The sequence below is a fragment of the Danio rerio genome, chromosome 8 (genome assembly GCF_049306965.1).
Source record: "Danio rerio strain Tuebingen ecotype United States chromosome 8, GRCz12tu, whole genome shotgun sequence".
Lineage (NCBI taxonomy): Eukaryota > Metazoa > Chordata > Actinopteri > Cypriniformes > Danionidae > Danio > Danio rerio.
In genome coordinates, this window is record NC_133183.1 from 48,280,290 (window position 1) to 48,299,319 (window position 19,030).

A 19,030-nucleotide genomic window follows, 5' to 3' on the forward strand; every position below is an offset into this window, starting at 1 on the left:
TTAACCATAATTTTTGGAGCAAATATGTGGTTGTATAAATCTATCAATGGACCACACATCATTGGTTACTAGACTTTTATTATAATAAAACAATGGTTCATTTTTCAAAAGTTATCAACACTATACATAACAAAATGGGAAACTTGATCTCGTCTTGAGAATATAACATTCAGCCTTCAGTGTCACTCAAACTTGTCAGTAATGAAAATGAAAGTCGAATGTACCTATTCATTTTAATGGACCCGGTTTACTAGTCTTGGTTTTACCAGTTAATGTATAAACCAGTCAGTGTAAAAGAATGTAGTATAACGAAATATGTCAAAATAAAAGTCCTGATACAGGCGTAATTAAATCTGACATAATAAAAGTCTACATAAAAGGACAAATGTATTCCAGTTGACACCATAATACACAACAAATGTAAAGCACAAGCAGCATTCCTAAAGCAACGGATATTTCCAAATCCACACATTAGAGTGCAAGACAAAAAAAAGAAGAAGAAAAAACACCAAAAGTGAACAGATCACATCCTTGTTGTGTCAACTGAAATGCTTAATAACATATGTCTCAAACTTAATTCCTGGAGGGCCGCAGGTCTGCTGCTCTGAGTAGTCTTGAACACCTTGATTAGTTGGATCATCTGTGTTTGATTAGGGTTGGAGCAAAACTGTGCAGAGCTGTGGCCCTCCAGGAATTAAGCTTTGAGACCCATGGTTTAGAAACTAATAGACACTTAACACCTCTCTCAGTGAAACATATGGAAGGACCCATACACATCAAAAACATTAACAGTAACAGTTAGGACATTAAAAAAAAAAAGAAATGTACTTCAGCACAAAAAAATAACAACAAAGAGGAACAATATTTCTTTTTTTTTTCCAGCTGATGAATGATAAAATATTTACAGCCTATCAGAATTCATCCTGCTTTAATGAGCTGAGGAGTTTAAAGTCTTAAGAGCAAAGAACTGCTGCATAATATTAAAAAAAAATCCTTTGTTTGTGTGGACGTTAAAATAGTTATCATTGACCAGGCCTTAACTTGGGTTAAAAATATTTTAGGAGAGCAAAAATAGAGGTGTGCAATATTTGTTGTCTGTACGATTACTGTAATTGTCGTTTTTGTGATTATTTCACTAATTAACTTAAAGTTATTTTCTGTTGAGACCATATTATAAAGAATGCTGAAGAAAACAGTAGACATCCAGAGTGTTTTTTTCCTATTATGGAAGTCAATGACTACTCCTTAGTGCAATCTTTGAAATATCAATGTTAGTTTTTAACAGAATTTAGGTAGAAATCTACAAGGAAATGCATACCTTTACCATGGCCCCCATTTACTAAAAAGTGAGGATCTTCTAATTGTATAATTATTTCCTCATGCACTAGATATGTTACATTAATAACAAACAAGAAAAAGGGTGGCTTTCGACATTTCTGAATGAATCAGCCATTTTGATTGAATCATTTGAATGTATCCCTCTTTAAGTTGTCAACACCTACTGGCAGTTTTACGTTTACATTTGTCAAACCTAAACAAGCCAGAAATCAAAACACACAGCAAAAGATTAAAAATGATTATTAAAAATCCTTGAAAGTATTGAGATGACACATTTGTTTGCAATATCACACACCCCTATCTGAAAAGTGAGCATCAAGCTTCAAACCTAAATATATGCGTTCATGTAATCTCGTAATTAACATTGTTCAATCTGAAATGACTTTTCATGTTGTTTTAACTCAAGAGCCTCGGACTCTGAATTATGTTCTATGTTCTATAGTTATGTTCTAATTCCCAGAACCCATTCTACAAATATTAGTGTACGGTTTTCAGTACATTCAGTCAGGAACGCTTAATGTAAATAGAATGTTCCCTCTAGGTTAGAACCCTCAATTTCTCCTTAAGTTGTAAAACCACCTCCCTGCAACATTCTGGGTTGTTAGTTTTTGCATTTATTAAAAAAAATATATATAATTTGATGTGAACCATGGGAACGACAGGAGAACATTCTGTGTTTGCTTGGTCTATGGCAACACTATAAAATCTCAAACTCAGCACCTAAAATGAATCAATGGCAGTCATGGGATTTAAGCTTTCAAAAAGAATCCCTCTTTACAAGTTGTACGAGGACATGATCACTTTTTACTTGTTGGAAATCACAATATGACATGAACGCAGCTTTTTTCTTGTGTTTGGTCTGTCATGATATACAGACAAGTCAGTGTGGTAAATCCCATAGATGGTACCTGGACCTGTAAACAGCACGAGTAAGGCATCGGACAGACACGCAATCATCCACAAATACTACACAAACAATCTTCCTTCAGCCTCGTTATCTCTCTTTTTTAAGGACACTTAAAACAGACATGTATAGAAGCTTGTTAAATCTGACATCATGTTTCTGGGTCCAAATGCTGGGTCTAAATTCTAAAAACTAACAACAAATCATATACCAATATATACGCACTGAAAAAAATATTCGATTTACAAAGTTTTTTTAAGCTAATGTTGCAAACAATTTTTATGGGCTGAATTAAATAATAATAATAATAATAATAATTTGCTTAAATTCAGCCCATCTAAATTGTTTGCAACCACTCACCCTAAAAAATTGAGTAAACCCAAATAATAATTTTTCAGTGTGCTGTACTAATATGGAGCGTGATTATAAGTGAACGAAATATTGCCATATGAAACGCAGCCAATTTTTCTCTGTAATGTGTAGAAGCTTGAACCCAGAAACAGTATCCTACACATCAAAACTTTACAAGCGGATGGATTGGGAGTTGAGAACTGACTTTTGAATGAATAACAAGAGCCGTTTTCCTACCGGCGCACGATTCGCTTTGATAACAAGCTCATCAAATCAAGTTCAGAATATTCAAATATGTAAAGTTAAGGGGTCTCTGATGGGCTTCCAGCAGCTTTTTAGATAAAAAAAAAAACACTTTCTTAGCCTAACTCATATCCGCTGTTAAACATCCTGTTGAATTAGATCAAAGGTAAACATCAAAGCTCTGAAAGGGGCTAAACAGCTTGAAAGGTGCACAGGGACACCATGTTGGGAATCACATCCCTCTCTCTGTGTGTGACACGAGTGTTTCTGTATGAACAGCTGAGAGTAACATCCAAAGCCCTCGTACACGACAAAACCAGATGGAATCTATAGGAAATACAGCTATATGCCCCTTCCAGACCCCCGCAGGACTTCAAACTAGGACATTTTTTTTTTTGCCCCAGCAAGATGGAGACTTAACTTACAGAAAAGAAATGAATAAAAATCCTTTTTTGATGAGGTCAGACTATGGTTTAATTTTTTTCATATTGAAATGATTTTTGAGGGATCATGATACACTAAGAAATGGAGTAATAATGCTGAAATACAGCTCTAAAGAATTACAAATTTAATCTGATATATTTTAAGATATTAAACTTAATACTATAGAATTCCAGTTAAGCCTCAGGATCTCCTCTTTAGAAAACGCAGCTCTGCATCTCTCGATTTTGCATTACTATATCACAACTCTGATATAAGACACAACTGCAAGATATAAACTTTAAAATTAAGAAGTCACAATTTTAGACTGCATACTTGGCATACTTACCTCAAAATTGTGATATAAAATCTTGCTATTGTAGAATAATTTCCATCATTGAGATTAGCAGTCAAAATGAATTTATTTTTGATCCCATGGCAGAAAAAAAAGATTAAAAACTGTGATTTTTAAAAAGGTTCTAACACTATTTCACAAAAGTGATATTTGACAGTGTTTTTGATCAAATGTAGCCTTGATGAACAGTAGAGTCTACATTAGACATTTTACTGACCCCAACCTTTAAACAGTACAGTAATTGAACAAAACACCGTGAACTTGATCAGTTTTAGGGTCAGAGTGACAAAAATAACACGTCATGAACCGGACATGCTGACCGATCTGAAAATATCTTAAGAGTTTACTTTGACAAAGAGAGGATGTGCACCAATCAAGCTGTTCTCTCCCTCTAATGACTGATAATAAAACAGCAAAATCTGTGCAACTTCACATTAGTGACCAAACCTACGGCAGGAATGCTTTATCTTAGCACATCTGAATAATATTCCAAAATATCCAGATGTTCAAGATTATGTTTGGTAACACGACTTCAAAAAAACAATTCAAGACAAAAGGTTAATGGTGCAAGAAGACAACGCAAGTTACAAAACCAAACTCCTCTATAGTAGTCACCCTAAAAGCAGGATGACAGAATTCTTCGCTTCCGACTAGTCGAAGGAGAAATGCTTCATTTTTTTGGCCAGACCCACAAGTAGAGTGGAATGCAGGAACTTCATCATAGAGGAATGGTCATTATTTCCAGTTGGGTGGGTCGATGGTGCCATGATGGTGTGCTGGTGTCAACGTGTATAGTTTTGTTTTTGTTGGTAGTAAGAGTCTGTGTTGAATTTGCATTCCACGCAAACACAAACCAAGTGAACCCCACACAGTCACTCCAACAAACAATGGTCAGGTTTCCTGCTGAAGCAGCACTACTGGCCTCCGTTGTAAGCGTAGTCCGCCTTGTTGTGCATGATGAGTTTGTTATCCACAAAGTAGAAGCTGTCTGATCTGGTTTCATATGGGTGTTCAATCATTAGTCGAACTGTGGGAGGTAGAGAAATCTAGTGTTACGCAGGGCAAATGAACAACACAGGTGCTCTTTGCTATTGGAGAGGTCTGAAATTTGAGACAAGCCTGAGTGGAACGTGTGAGGTGTTAGACAAAGTTGGGTCAATATGTTACTTGTGAAGTAATCGGTTACTGTTTAGTGCCAAATTCCTCGACTATTAACAATTAAGGTGATGTTTTTAAAGCAGAAAACAATCAAAAAGAGTTAGTAAATAAAACAAACATCACTTAAAAATAAAATGTGAACAATAAATGTGAACAATAAAAATAAATTCTGCTAGTTGGACAGGAAATTTGTCTTGTACGTCAGTACTAAAAAAATAAAGAGAATATGAATACACTATACAATCTGAAATACTGTCACAGTGGCGCAGTGTGTAGCACAATCGCCTCACAGCAAGAAGGTCGCTGGTTCGAGCCTCGGCTGGGTCAGTTCCGTGTGAAGTTTGCTCCGGGTGCCCCGGTTTCCCCAAGAGTCCAAAGACATGCGCCATAGGTGAAATTGGTAAGCTAAATTGCCCATAGTGTATGTGTGTAAATGAGTGTGTAGATGTTTCCCAGTGATGGGTTGCAGCTGGAAGTGCATCTGCTGCATAAAACATACGCTGGATAAGTTGGTGGTTCATTACACTGTGGTAACCCCAGATTAACAAACGGACTAAGCCAAAAAAAAAGAAAGAATAAATAATATAGCAATTAGATTCACCAGAATAACTAAAATATTAAAAAAAAATTATATTTAAAAAATTATGTTATTTTTATTATCATGATGGGTTGCATTTCATCTTTAAAAAGTTTCTAAAATAAATCTATCTAAATTTCTAGAATTCATATTTGTATAAAAATCACGAGGAATGAACATACAAATATTGTGAATTGCAGTGTATTAGTTTTTAAATAAATGAAAGCAAAAAACATTATTTAAAAATAAAACATATAAAAAATAATTCTGCAGTCTGGCTAGGACATATTTCTCAATATCAATTAGCTTAAATAATTAAGCTTACTAAAAATAAATGACAAAAAAAAGAATTAACTTTTTTTTTTTAATTATATATCAAAATTTATAATATTGCAATATATAACATAAGAGTGCAACTAATGAAACTTTTTAAAGAAATGTGTATTTTTAAAGAATTAAAGTTATTTTTATTATTGTGTTGGGTGGAGTTTTGGAAAAAGTTCTTCATAATCATAATTTATAGATCATAATTTATAGAAGTTACCCATATGAAAATTAGGGCTGCATGATATTGGAAAAAATTAACATTGCAATATTTTGTTTTTCAGAGGTATGAAGTATACTTTAAAAATATACTACAAAAATATAATATTTTTGAAGAATTATTTTTTTCAGAATCATTAGGGTTATTGTATAGAGGAGTGCATCTGCATAAATTATTACAATTACTATAATGAACATTTTTTATTTGACGTAATCTCAAATGAAACAAAGAGAGTGCAGAGTTTACAGTAGCTCTGCCACTTAAAAGACAGTCAATATTTAGTCTTTATTAACAAAATTAACTTTAAACTAGATTTTTAGTGGTAATCATAGAAGTGCGAGAAAAAAAAATAGTGTTATTATATTTGTCTGGTAAGCAGTTGGACACATAATTAAAAATATAACATGAAATGACCCTGTGTAATCTTCACTATAAAAAAATGTGTTTGATAAAGCTACAAATGTTATTGTTTTTTGTGCCTGAATGCTTTAAACTAAATGTGTTTAGCAGCAAAAAAAAAAATATAAAAATACATTTAATACACTTTAAATGGTTAAACTTTGCTATTAATCTACAAGCTCCTGGTCAACAATAATCCATACATGACATTGAAATCCAGCGATGTGATTGCGGATGCGGACATTGAGATATTGATGCTGAAACAATATATTGCGATATATTGTGCAGCCCTAATGAAAATCATGACGAACATACAAAAAAATCATTAATTGCAGTGTATTAGTTTTTAAATAAATGAAGCAAAAGCATATAGTAAAACAAAAATAAAAAAACAAACACAAAAGCAAACCAAACAAAGATGCGGAGATTGCCAACTTCTAGGCTGATTTAACATTTTTTTACAAGCCGATACTAATTTTTGCTGATTCCTATTTTCTTGCTAATAACTTTAATTAACAGCATATACAAGCAAGAATATAGGTTTACTCAATTAAATATAATAATAAGAATTTGAGAATTATTTAAAATTAGGACTAGCTGGAAGTCGTTGGCTGGATAATCGGTGCATTTCTAAAAACCAAACCAAACAAACCCAAACTAAAACAAACCAAACTACAAAAAAAGCAGCCTAAAACAAAACAATATTAACTAAAAGATCTTCACTTTTTATCGAAGGGGTTTTCAATTAGTCAAAACATGCATTCAGAACACTCACTGAGGTCTTCTGGGAGCTGAGGAAACTCGTAAATATGTTCACACGTGTTCCGACTGTTGGGGATGCAAAAGCCGAAGTCGAAGTCAAAACTCTTCAGGAGGCGGTCTTGAAAATAATGCCTCTCAATCATTCGGAAATTAGTGACCGGTTGATCGCCAACTGTGAACTCCACCCTGAGGAAGTGTGAGGTAAAGGAAAAAACAGCTCATGATCACCCATTCAATCCCAAAAGACCATTCAGTTTTGTTTTCTGTAACTAATTAGGCCTTTAATGGTTTAATAACACCAAAGTAAACCAGACAATCTGACAATCATCTACACTAACACAAGTCTGCTTATGTTTACAACAGAACTGAAGAAATCACTGAGGTCAAAACATGATTTATTCATGGTTTCTGTGGGATTGGGCTAGAGACGTTGCTCAAGTGTTGCAGGATATGACACACAAGGGCCTTTGTTTCTAAACATGAAAGCTGGTCAAGTGAATTTCAGACTCGCGGAGGTTTGTTTACACTGCAGAATCCACATGGCTGTGTTTATTAGAGAGACTTACGTGGCTCCGACTGTGCGTAACTTAAGGAATGCTGGTGTGAACTGATAGCGAACGAATCGTCCCGCACTGGTGTCAGCGTCTCGGTTTTCATCGTCCTCTTCATCAAGGTCTGAAAGAACAAACAAACAATTACTTTAGCTAGTTGTCAAAGCAACATTTCTCAACTTTTTTTAGTTTAAGTTGATGTACTTAAATAGCTGAAAACTTTATATGCTAAAGCAAAAACAAAAAAACTACACTGACAAAAAAAATAAATAAACTTTAGGTTATAAAGGAAAAAATACAAATGAAAAAGTATAACTCAAATTATTGACAAAACTAAAGACCTAAAGTTCTAAACAGAAGTTCCATGCAGTTTATTCTTAAGGAAATAGTTTTTAACATGAAATCATAAACCTTTTTAAATACAGATGTGTTGAAAGTTAAATGAACCATTTGTTTTAAAACATACATTTACAATGTCTAACGTTCGCATTATTTTTTTATAATATCAACTTAAAACGATCATATTTAAAAACGGAATTTGACTAAATTATCCTTTGATCTTACATGTTAACTTAACAAAGTGCACCAAAAAAGACCTTTAGCTTAAATGTACACTTATTTTGCAAAAAAACAAACTTAAAATATATTGTCTCTATTTACATAATCAAAATCTTTAATGAACAGTTTGCTTTTAAAGAGAAAGTTCGTACAAAAATGAAAATTCTGTCATTTACTCACTCTTGACTTGTTCCAAACCTGTGTGAGTTTCTCTGTTTTACCTTGAAGAGAAAGGAAGTTATTTTGAAGAAAGTTGAAAACCTACAATAACCATCGACTTCTATAGTATTTGTTTTTCCTATGAAAGTCAAAGGTTCCAGGTTTTCAGCTTTCTTCAATAACATCCTCTTTAGCGTCCAAAAGAATAAAGAAACTCAAAGGGTTTGGAACCACTTGAGGGCCAGTAAATAAGGAGTAAATTTTCATTTATGGGTATACTATCATTTAAGTGTGATTGTGTCATTGGCAGTGATTAATGGTATTTAGTTATTCCCTCTTATTAAAATCCTTAAGCACATTTAAAAAGTCTTCACTTTTGTCTTATTTTCATTTACATCTCGAAATCCAGTTTTGTAGTTTGATTTTCCACTAGGTTGGTTTTGTTCAAGGCTTGTAACACTTTACCAAGGATTTTTAAATCCCTTTCAGAACATTAAAGGTAAAAATACTTCCAGAAGTAGAATTGCTGAATAATGAAGGGGCACAAACCCATTAGTATCAATGATTTACAACACCAACTTCAAGTGGACATGAACATACAAAACAAACAAAATACACTCTTTTTTTTAGACAGATCATCTCTCCTCTTGTAGCTGTTGAGGATTACTGGATTAAGTTCAAATTGTACATTGATTTTTTTCTTCTGAATTTTGATAAACATTTGAGTAATATGAATGAGTAATTTCGGGCCTGAAAACACACATTTTTAAAAACGAGCAATATAATCGGTGTAAATGAATAAAAAAATCTAAGAAAAAAATCAGTACAGTGACATCATGCAGATGTATTAGTACTTATGCGTTCAGTCTACATTCATGTGTGAATTTAGCATTGAGACTGAACACACAAAACCTAATATGTGTGTACATGATGTCATTGTTTTCACAAAATCTTTTTTTTTGTTTGTATTATTTTTTACAAACCAACAATGGTGGCCTCCAATGCTATGTTAAGAAATGTTATTTTATGTGACTGTGTACACTGGGCTGTTTTTTTTCAGATGTACTGTATGTGAATGGGATGACAATATTTTCAGAAATGCAAAGGAAACACTGATGACACATCATTAGACTGACATTTTACTAGACAATTAAGACAAAACAGTTAAGCCATTTTGACTAAAGTTATTTTTTAAACATACATAGATGGAAAATTCACAATAATTCATCATGCGTTAAGTAACAAAATTTCAAATCATTTAGATTTTGGTTTACATTTGTTCAAGGCTCCTGAATTTATCTTGTGTAAATTAAGTCAAGTTGATGATAGAATCTCTGTGTGATTACATCAATTGGTTTAACTGAAACTTGGAAAACAAAGAAAGATAACATACCACAGTGTGGTGGTTTGGCAATCTCAAAAAGCACTGTCCCAGTCTCCAGGTCTCGGATCTTAAATCGTGTAAAGTCAATATTGTAGATGTTGTCCTCTAGTTTACACAAATAGTCTGTGGAGGGGAAATGCATCATGTACTTTATTATTACAAGAGATGAACACAGTCAGGGTTCATACACATTTTCCTACTATAATTCCATGATTTTTTTCAAGACTTTTAAGTAAATTTTAATGTCTACATATCTGTGGCAATTAATTAGAAAAACAATGCACTATCAAATTTATTACATTATATTGCAAAATATGCAGCAATCTATTTAATTTTAAATGTTAATTGTATTTAAATAACACTTCCACAATCCACAGCACTAATAGTGTAAAAAGTATGTGCTTGGCCAAGCACAGAAAAGAAGACAACTAGCATACATTCAAGTATACAGATTTTACAATCTGTATACTTATAAAAAAAAATCCATTTCCGTTTTTCCAAAACTGTTCCAGGCCTTGAAAAAGCCATGTCAAAATTCCTGGACTCATCCAGGGTTTCCATTACCATTTAAACTCTGACAGTAAACACGTGTAAACTCTCAGAAAGGGGGTAAAAATGCAATCGATGCACTGAGAATGTAGTTACAATTAGTTAGACTTATTAACATCATGAGTCAGACAAGAAACTCACAGGTCTTATATCTTTTCTAAAATCAAATTTAAGCACTTCCCTGGTGCATTTTCAAACTTTCCCAGCACATTAAAAGTTTGGCAAATTACATGTTTACATACATACACATACTTTATATTAGATGCTGTTTTTTATATTATTCCGTAGTATAGTATAGTATAGTATCTGAGGTATATCTCTTATTAACTGTCTAGTAACAATTATGTTATTTAAATATTGGATTATTGTTACCTAAATAAAATTTAATTATTACAAAAACAACAGTCAATTTTTAAACAGTTTCAACCACTTTCTCCAAAATTTAAGCACTTTTCAAACCTTGAAATCTCTATATTAAAATTCAAGCAATTTCAAGGATTTCACTAATAAAACACGCCAAGCCAAAGTACTCTGTGGAAACTTAACAGTTACATTGATTGGGGCGGGCCTGTAAACGTTACTTAAGTAAACAAATGAACTCTGTGGATGCTGTAATCTGTGAAAATGTAAACGGAGAGCCTCTGAAGAATTATGAGATGATGCGGGTTTAATAGACCTCTTACCGCGAGCGACTGCGCGGAGTCCCAAAACTTCATCCGGAGTGATGTCTCTGCCCAGCGCCCGCAGCTCTTCCTCCGTTACAGGCCGACGGTCCACTTGATTTCGTCGGGATTTTAGCCGTTTCAGGACGCCGCCCCCTGATTTGTGGTCTCTGGACGCCGCCGCTGAATCGGAGCCGTTAACAGCGGTGGCTGCCGTCTCGTTGCGGGAGCTCTGACTGTTCATCTCTCGGAAATTTCCCTTGTGTTGCTGCGGAGCGCGAAACGCGTCTCTGTTGAGGTGCTCGACGCAAGATGGCAAGATGGCGTAGCGCGTCACTATGGAGAACCTACGCCACCAAGACTGCGCTCTGATTGGCTGAACGCTTTTGAAAGTTGCTATAGTGACCATCATTTCGGTTTACTTTCTCAAATCTCACACCGCGAGTTTAGTCAGGGTTGTTTTCTTAATTAGTCAAAAGGTTTTGTGTTTGAATGTTTTAATTTATAAAGTATTTATGTGTTTATGCCTTTACATTAATTCATTTAGCAGAAGCTTTTTACCAGTTATTTACAAAGGAGGACAACAGACACAATGAAGTCAAGAATAATAAAAGTAGATGAAAAACAAATAGAATGGCGCTACTGTTATTAAAAGGTCAAGTTTTGACCAAAGGAATATGAAAATGTATCATTTGCCCACCCTTGTCCAGTTTGAGTTTTTCATCCTGTTGAGCACTAAAAGTAAATATTTTGAAGTTGGAAACAAGTAAACAAATACTAACGTTACTGGTATGTTTACTTGGTTCCAACATTTTTAAAGTGGTGGTCCACTACGAAATCATATTTTAAACTTTAGCTGATGTGTATTGTAGCTGTGTGAACATAACATCTCTAAATGTAAGACACTCAAAGTTTAATGTAAGATAGACATTGGCTTTTACAGAGTTAGCTTAGCAAAGCCTACAGCGAACAAAGTTTGGGGACTACAAAAAAAAAAATACATCCAGGTTATTGAGATCACAACCGCTTTGGATTACAGTAGTTGTTTATCGTGAGAGTTACGTTTTAAAAATAGCCTGCGATAGGCAAAATCCAACAGGCATTAACATTTTCGCACTTTTCTCTCTTGTTTCAAACTTCATAAAGTTTCTTTTTTCCTGCAGTCACTGATCCACAAAACTAAAGCAGACTTCCTTCTTAAGGGGGTCACACACCGGATGCACTGTGCACATGACAGTTGGAAGTAACACTCAGCAGAAGCGCACATTCGCATGTTATTTAAAATGAAATAATTCAGATGGCGCTCTGTGGTGCGGCAGAAATATGAACAGTGTGTCGAGTCGTAGCTGGGCACCGCAGACAGCTGCTGACTAGCAGCGGCTGTGTGTGTACCCTGAAATGTGTGTGTACCCAAGGCACTGCATTCTGTGACGCATCCCTTTACGATATTGGTGAATGGTGATGGTTGAAACTGAATGCATTCTGTACTGTATAAGACATATAGAAGATTGACTGACAATAGACTATAGCAGGGGTCACCAATCTAGTTCCTGGAGGTCCGGTGCTCAGCAGGGTTTAGCTCCAACTTGCCTCAACACACCTGCATGGGCTCAAGTATACCTAGTAAGACCTTGATTAGCTTGTTCAAGTGTGTTTGATTAGGGTTGAAGCTAAAATCTGCAGGACACCGGCCCTCCAAGAACAAGTTTGGTTATCCCTGGTCAATAGCTAATTAGGATCCAGAACACAATGGGCTGTAAAAAAAAAAAAAGCAGTAAAATTGCACAAAAAAATCAGCGAGACTGCGAAAAGCGAATGCATTAAAGTGAGGGACCACTCCACACACATTCTTCATGCGCATATACCCCGCGCAACAAAGGGACATGGCCAGAGGCACTGTAATGTTATAGCAGAGTATGCTAAAATGCTGTCCAAACACCGCAGCTGCGTCCGAAACCACGTACTACTTAGTAGGTACTGCATTTGAATTTAAACGTATTACTCGGCCATTAGAATAGTACTTCTATACAGTATGAATGTGAAAAGTATGAATTGAATTCGGACGTACTACATCTGCCATTTTGTCATGGTGAGGTGACCTACCTGTGTCAGTTGCATTGCTTCACACCCTTTCATGAATTTTCTTGCGGGGCATCATGGGATAGCGCAGCATGCATGGGATGCGCACTTCAGAATCTCGCCGGAAGTAATAAGTCATCCGGGTACTTCTCGCATACTGATTTTCGAATTTTATGAATTCAGAAATACTCGGCTTGCATACTGATTTTAGCGTACTATATAGTATGGAAGTATGCGTTTTGCAAGTTTGCAAGTTGCGGCCAAAGGACACAAAGAAAGAAGTACCTACAGTATAATTTTAATTATGTTCCTGAGATTTATAAAAAAAAAAGCATTTAACAAAGGACAGCTTCCTGAATCTCTCCCAGTTCTGACCCCTACCCTACTCAACCCTAAACCCAACAATCAGTACTGTAAAAATATGAATTATTGTTATCCAGTGTCATAAAAAATGCTGCTATATTGATGTGCATATCGCTCTTCCGGCCAGCCATGTATCCTATCTAGAATTTACCAGAGTAAACTGAGTAGCTGTATATAATTAAAGTACAATATATGAAAAAAAAAAATACATGTTTTTTTTTTTTTTTTTTTTTTGATGCATGATCACATTGCTTTTTTATAAACACAACCAAGAATTAAAAATACACTCTGGACCATCCTTTTAAAATATCTGCATGGTACATTACCAAAAAATTAAATAAATAAATAATCAATAAAACAAGTCAAGGAAGAGTAAATGATGACAGGATATGCATTTTGTGTAAACTATGCCTGTATGATTTTGCAGCTCAGGTTGAGCTGATGAAGTCATTCTGGTGACAGAAAGCAATAATGGTAAAAGTCTTTAAAAATAATTTTGTGCTCTTTTGGGTTGGCATAAGCTGCCTGAAATAGTTAAGCCTAAAGTAGTGAATTGAATTTAATGCACTGCCTTTAATTGCCTTTAATTTGAGCTGTAATTGGATTTAGAAGCCAAAGTAAATAGATAAAAAGAAGAGTGACAGACATTAGAGCAGCTACAGTCAAAGTTAGATCACAATGAGAGGTAGATTAGAGTTTTATCAGCTGAAAAGAGTAATACGATGAATGATATGTTTCTGAATTACTGTTCCCAGTGATGCTAGATTACAATACAATGGAAGTGGTCCAAGATCTGAGGACTGCAGTAGCTACATGCTGCAATGTAGGTACCTTACACCTTGAAAGATCTACCTTCGAGGTAAGATCTGAACAACTTTAGCCCAGTTCCTTTATTTTTCATTTATTTATTGTCATTTCTGTGTATAAAATAATTATAACAAAACACCCAGGACAACAGGGTAAAAATAATAGATAATAGCTTAGATATCAACTAACTTTAATTACTAATTTGTGCTTGCAATACTATATACATTTTTAATATACAATAATCACATTTAAATTTCATATTAGAGTTAAAGATCTTCAAAGAGGGGATTTTATTCACAGCATATGTTTTAACAAACTTGTGTCTTAACAAAAGAGTTACACTTAAAGTGATGGTTCACCCCCAAAAACCTGATTTTATTTGGCTCTGCTTCATGTCCTCCAATATGTGACTTTTCTTGTTAAAAGATCTTTATCCGAAACTGTAGCGCATGGGATAAACTCAAAAGATCTCAAACTTTTTTTCTATGTAGATAAAAGGCCTATTATTCCCAAATTGTTCAGACATTTGTCTAAATCGGTGTTAAGCTTGGTTTATACTTCTGCGTGAAGTGATCGGCGTGAACCACAAGGCATGCTGTGCATTTATACTTCTGCAGGCTGTTTGTGTTCCTCTGTAATAACACATCCGTAACACTAGCGGGCAGTGAGGTGTTCTTGTTCCTGTGTCGAGTTTCTTCGCTGGTGTTTTGCTTTTTCTTAATAATGTAAAAGTAGCTCAAACTCGCTTATTTTGTAGCAGGAACCAGTGGACGTGCAACAACTTTAACCATACGGTAACAAAACAAAACTTTTCATCTGGAGCTCCTTCATGGGACTTGACACTTGTAAACACTCGCTCCAACAGACTCGCACAGCTCTGAATCCTGTCCACACTCGTCAGCGATACCAAGCCGACCAATCACAGAGCTTGCGCTACGCGTCGTTGCAATGTGTAGTTACATATTTTGAGAGGTGCGTGTCAGCAACGTTGATGACCAAGGCGAGGGCTATGCATCCAACCGTAGGCTGCGCCGTAGCATACGCATGCGTTTGACGTTGAAGTATAAATCAGCCTTTAGTGAGCACATCTCCTTTGCCCAGAATATCCATCCAATCAATGGCATGGCATATTCATGGCCATGGCATATCAAGATGCTGATTAGACAGCTTGAGTATTGCACAATGATGCCTTAGGCTGCCCACTATAAAAGACCACACTTAAATGTGCGGTTTTATCACACAGCACAATGCCACAGATGTCTCAAGTTTTGAGGGAAGATGCAGTTGGCATTCTGACTGCAGGCATGTCCTTCAGAGGTTTTTTGTGTGATTAGAATGTCAATTTATTCACCATAAGCAATCTACAAAGGAGTTTCCTACAATTTGGCAGTACATACAACTGGCCTCAATCACAGACCACATGTAATCATAACAGCCTATGCCCAGCATCTTCACCTTGAAGAACATCTGAGAACAGCCACCCAGACAGCTGCTACAACAAGAATTTGTTGTAAGAAACACAGGAAAGTTCACCGGCATGCTCGTTGTCCTCATCTGGGTCTTGACCTGACTGCAGTTTGTAAGTGCAACTGACTCGAGTGGGCAAATGCTCACATTTGATGGCATCTGGCACTTTGGAGAGGTGTTCTCTTCTTGGATAAATTCAGTTTTTTACTGTACTTGGCAGATGGCAGACAGTGTATATGGCGTCATGTGGGTAGGAAGTTGAATGCTCATATATTCCTCAATGAAATCATGAAGCCCATCGTTGTGCCATTATGTAATTTTATGTGTATTTATATAGCACATTTATTGTGAATGGCCATACACCCAAAGCACATCACAATCATGAGGGGGGTCTCTCCATACAACCACTACCTCTACCAGTGAGCAGTATCCACTTTGTTGAAGTGATGGCAGCCACAGGGCAACAGCGCCAGTGCGCTTACCACACTCCAGTTATTTGATGGAGTGGAGAGATATCGATAGAGCCAATTCAGTGGATGGGTTAGCGCCAATGGAGAGAATTTAGCCAGGACACCAGGGTTACACCCCTACACTTTACGGGAAATGCCATGGAATTTTTAATGACCACAGTGAGTCAGAACCTCAGCTTAACATCTCATCCAAAAGATGTCGCTCACTGACAGTATAGTATCCCCTTCACATTTCTGGGGCTTTGGGACTCAAACAGAACACAAGTTGAGAGCCCACTGCTGGCCTCACTTACACCACTTTCAACAGCGATCAAGCTTTCCCATCTGGTCTCCCATCCAGCTACTGACCAGGCTTAGCCCTGCTTAGTGTCAGTCAGTAACCGGTCTTGGGCTGCAGGATGATATTAAGCTGCAAACATAAACTCATGTTTCAGCTTGATAATGCATGGCACCATGTTGCAAGAATCTGTAAACAATTCCTGGAAGCTGAAGATTCCAGGTTTTGCATGGTCATCAGTAACAGGACATATCCACTGAGCATGTTTGGAATCCTCTGGATCAGCATATAAGATGCTAAGTGTGTTCCAGTTCCTGCCAATATCCAGCAACGTAGACCAACAATCCACAGGACACAATCAACAACCTGATCGACTCTATGAAAGATGTATTTCACTGCATGAGGCAAATCTATACATGCATGCATACATATAATTATCAGTAGGGATGTAACGGTATTGTAAATACAGTCATACCGCAATATTAATTTTTTTCGATATTACCGTAGTCGCATGACTCGGTAAAACTATAGGTCTTCTGAGAAAATTTGCTCAGGCGAATGAAGCGAACGGGAGGTACCAGAAACTACAATTCCCATCAGCCCAGGCTTGGCCATAATCCCTTGCGGTCTGTTGTCGCTACAGATCCAGTAATGCGGAAATGGAGTGTGCTGCTAGAAGCGGGGATCAAAAAGAGCTGGAAAACCCTAAAGCGGGTGTTGTCGCCGCGCGCGTACTGAATAGTGGTGTTGTCGCGCGCGTACTAAATAGCGGTGTTGTCGCGCAAGTTCTTATCAGCTGTGTTGTCGCGCAAGTTCTTATCAGCTGTGTTGTCGTGCGCGTACTGTAAAGCGGGACGGAGGGTATGTCGCGTCGCGGGGGCACTTTTGATCATTTTGGAAGGGAACTTTCTATCCAAGACTAAAAAGGGCATGTGCACTGCACAGGTTGAGCACTGTGTGTGCACGTGCCTGCAAGTTGGGGAATACGACTAATTCGTCATGGGGACTGCAGAAACACAGCACACTGTTCAGATTGATGCAGACATGAGATCTCTATCTCACTCATGGTTTGTCCTCTCAAGTGGGGGAAAGGCAATGCACAACGTTACCCACTGCTGTCAACCTGGGCCAAGTCATATCTCTCTTGTCCCAGAAACCTCAGTCCCAAATGAGAGGGTTTTTTCTGTTGCAGGGGACATTGTAAATACCCAGAGATACCAGCTTTTACCAGATTATATTTATATGATAATTTTCCTTTAAACCCATCTCTATCTAAGTGAGTGAGTGATTAAATGTTGAATGTGATGAGTTTTCAACACTACTAAATTGAAACTTAATTTTTTTTACATGGTTTAATATTTTTTTGTTATTAAAATTGAAGTTCCTGTTTCAAAGCTTACAGATAGATGACTAATTTGTATGTCATTGACACTTTTGGCACTTTTTTGGAGTATTCTCATAAGTTTTGTTTTTTCATGTAAATGATTCAATAAATACCGTACCGTGACATTCATACCAAGGTATTACCGTACCGTGAAATTCTGATACCGTTACATCCCTAATTATCAGTATTATGTTCTCAATCTGAGAATTTTAAATGACCTCTTATAAATTAGTGCATGAAAATGACCTTATTAAAAACAAAAACAAAACAAAAAAACTTGACGCCAGTTAGATAAAATAGCACATTTATTAAAAAGAAACAGCATTAATCTGCAGTTCCCACTTCAAAAGCCTTCAGTAAAGACAGTGTGGAGGAAACCGATCCAATACTATTTCAGGTCCCATGTTCTCTTCAGTTGTGAGGGAGGAGGGTCAAGAGGGGACAGGTAGTTTAACATGACTAACATTAACAGAGAAAAACTGCATCCCTCGCAAACGCAGCAGATTGTGTGGCATGAAGCAATACAAATTTATGAAGGAGGGCACAATGAAAGGCCTCCGTGTGGTCTTTGGCTACTGTCCAAGATGTTGCGCATTTGTACAGGACAAATCAAACACAACATTACTGTTTTTCAGATGGCAAAACAATGAAAAAAGCATGCAACAAATCAACCAACAGAAATAAGAACAGAAAGCACAAAATGGTAAAGCACATGAGGATGTATTCAAATTTAAGGCAACAAGGAATCAAAAGTACACAATGCATAGCAAAATAATAAAAGGAAAACAAAAACTCACACGAACAAACGCTTTTAAAACAACACCAGGAAGTGCAATAGTAAAACACGCATTATAAAAAAAAATAAATCAATCAAAAAGATCCTGAGGAAATGAAAACAACTACTTTCTGGAAAATAAAGTCTTTTAATATTTTTAATATTCAACCCATTTGCTTAAATTACACAACATAAAAAAACCCACGGTAAATTAACCTCTTTCTGACAATAGTCAGTGTGTCGATGTGGCTGCAAATCAAGTCAAATCTGTAATCATCTAAAACCAAAACAACTCAAGGCCGCCATTCAATCTAGGCAACATATATAAAAACCCAGACACCCCAATAGCCAATATGGACAAAAAAAGGAGCAATAATAATAATAATAATATTCCGGCAAGAAAAATAACCGTATGGCACAACAAACCAAGTACCTTATATACACATGCACCGCGTGAAAATTTTTAAGAAAAGAAAACGACTTTGGCGACAGAA

General features: G+C 36.1%; 1 protein-coding gene across 2 annotated transcripts; it reads right to left on the reverse strand.

Moving 5' to 3' along the window:
• Positions 1 to 60: 60 nt before the first annotated feature.
• unc119b (unc-119 lipid binding chaperone B) lies at positions 61 to 13,545 on the reverse strand. 2 transcript variants are annotated; one of them, NM_212787.1, is given in 5 exon segments: positions 3,654 to 4,638; positions 7,065 to 7,237; positions 7,618 to 7,726; positions 9,713 to 9,826; positions 10,936 to 11,218. In NM_212787.1, coding segments are annotated over 5 exon segments (732 nt in total). In that variant the 5' UTR covers positions 11,159 to 11,218; the 3' UTR covers positions 3,654 to 4,525.
• Positions 13,546 to 19,030: the final 5,485 nt, after the last annotated feature.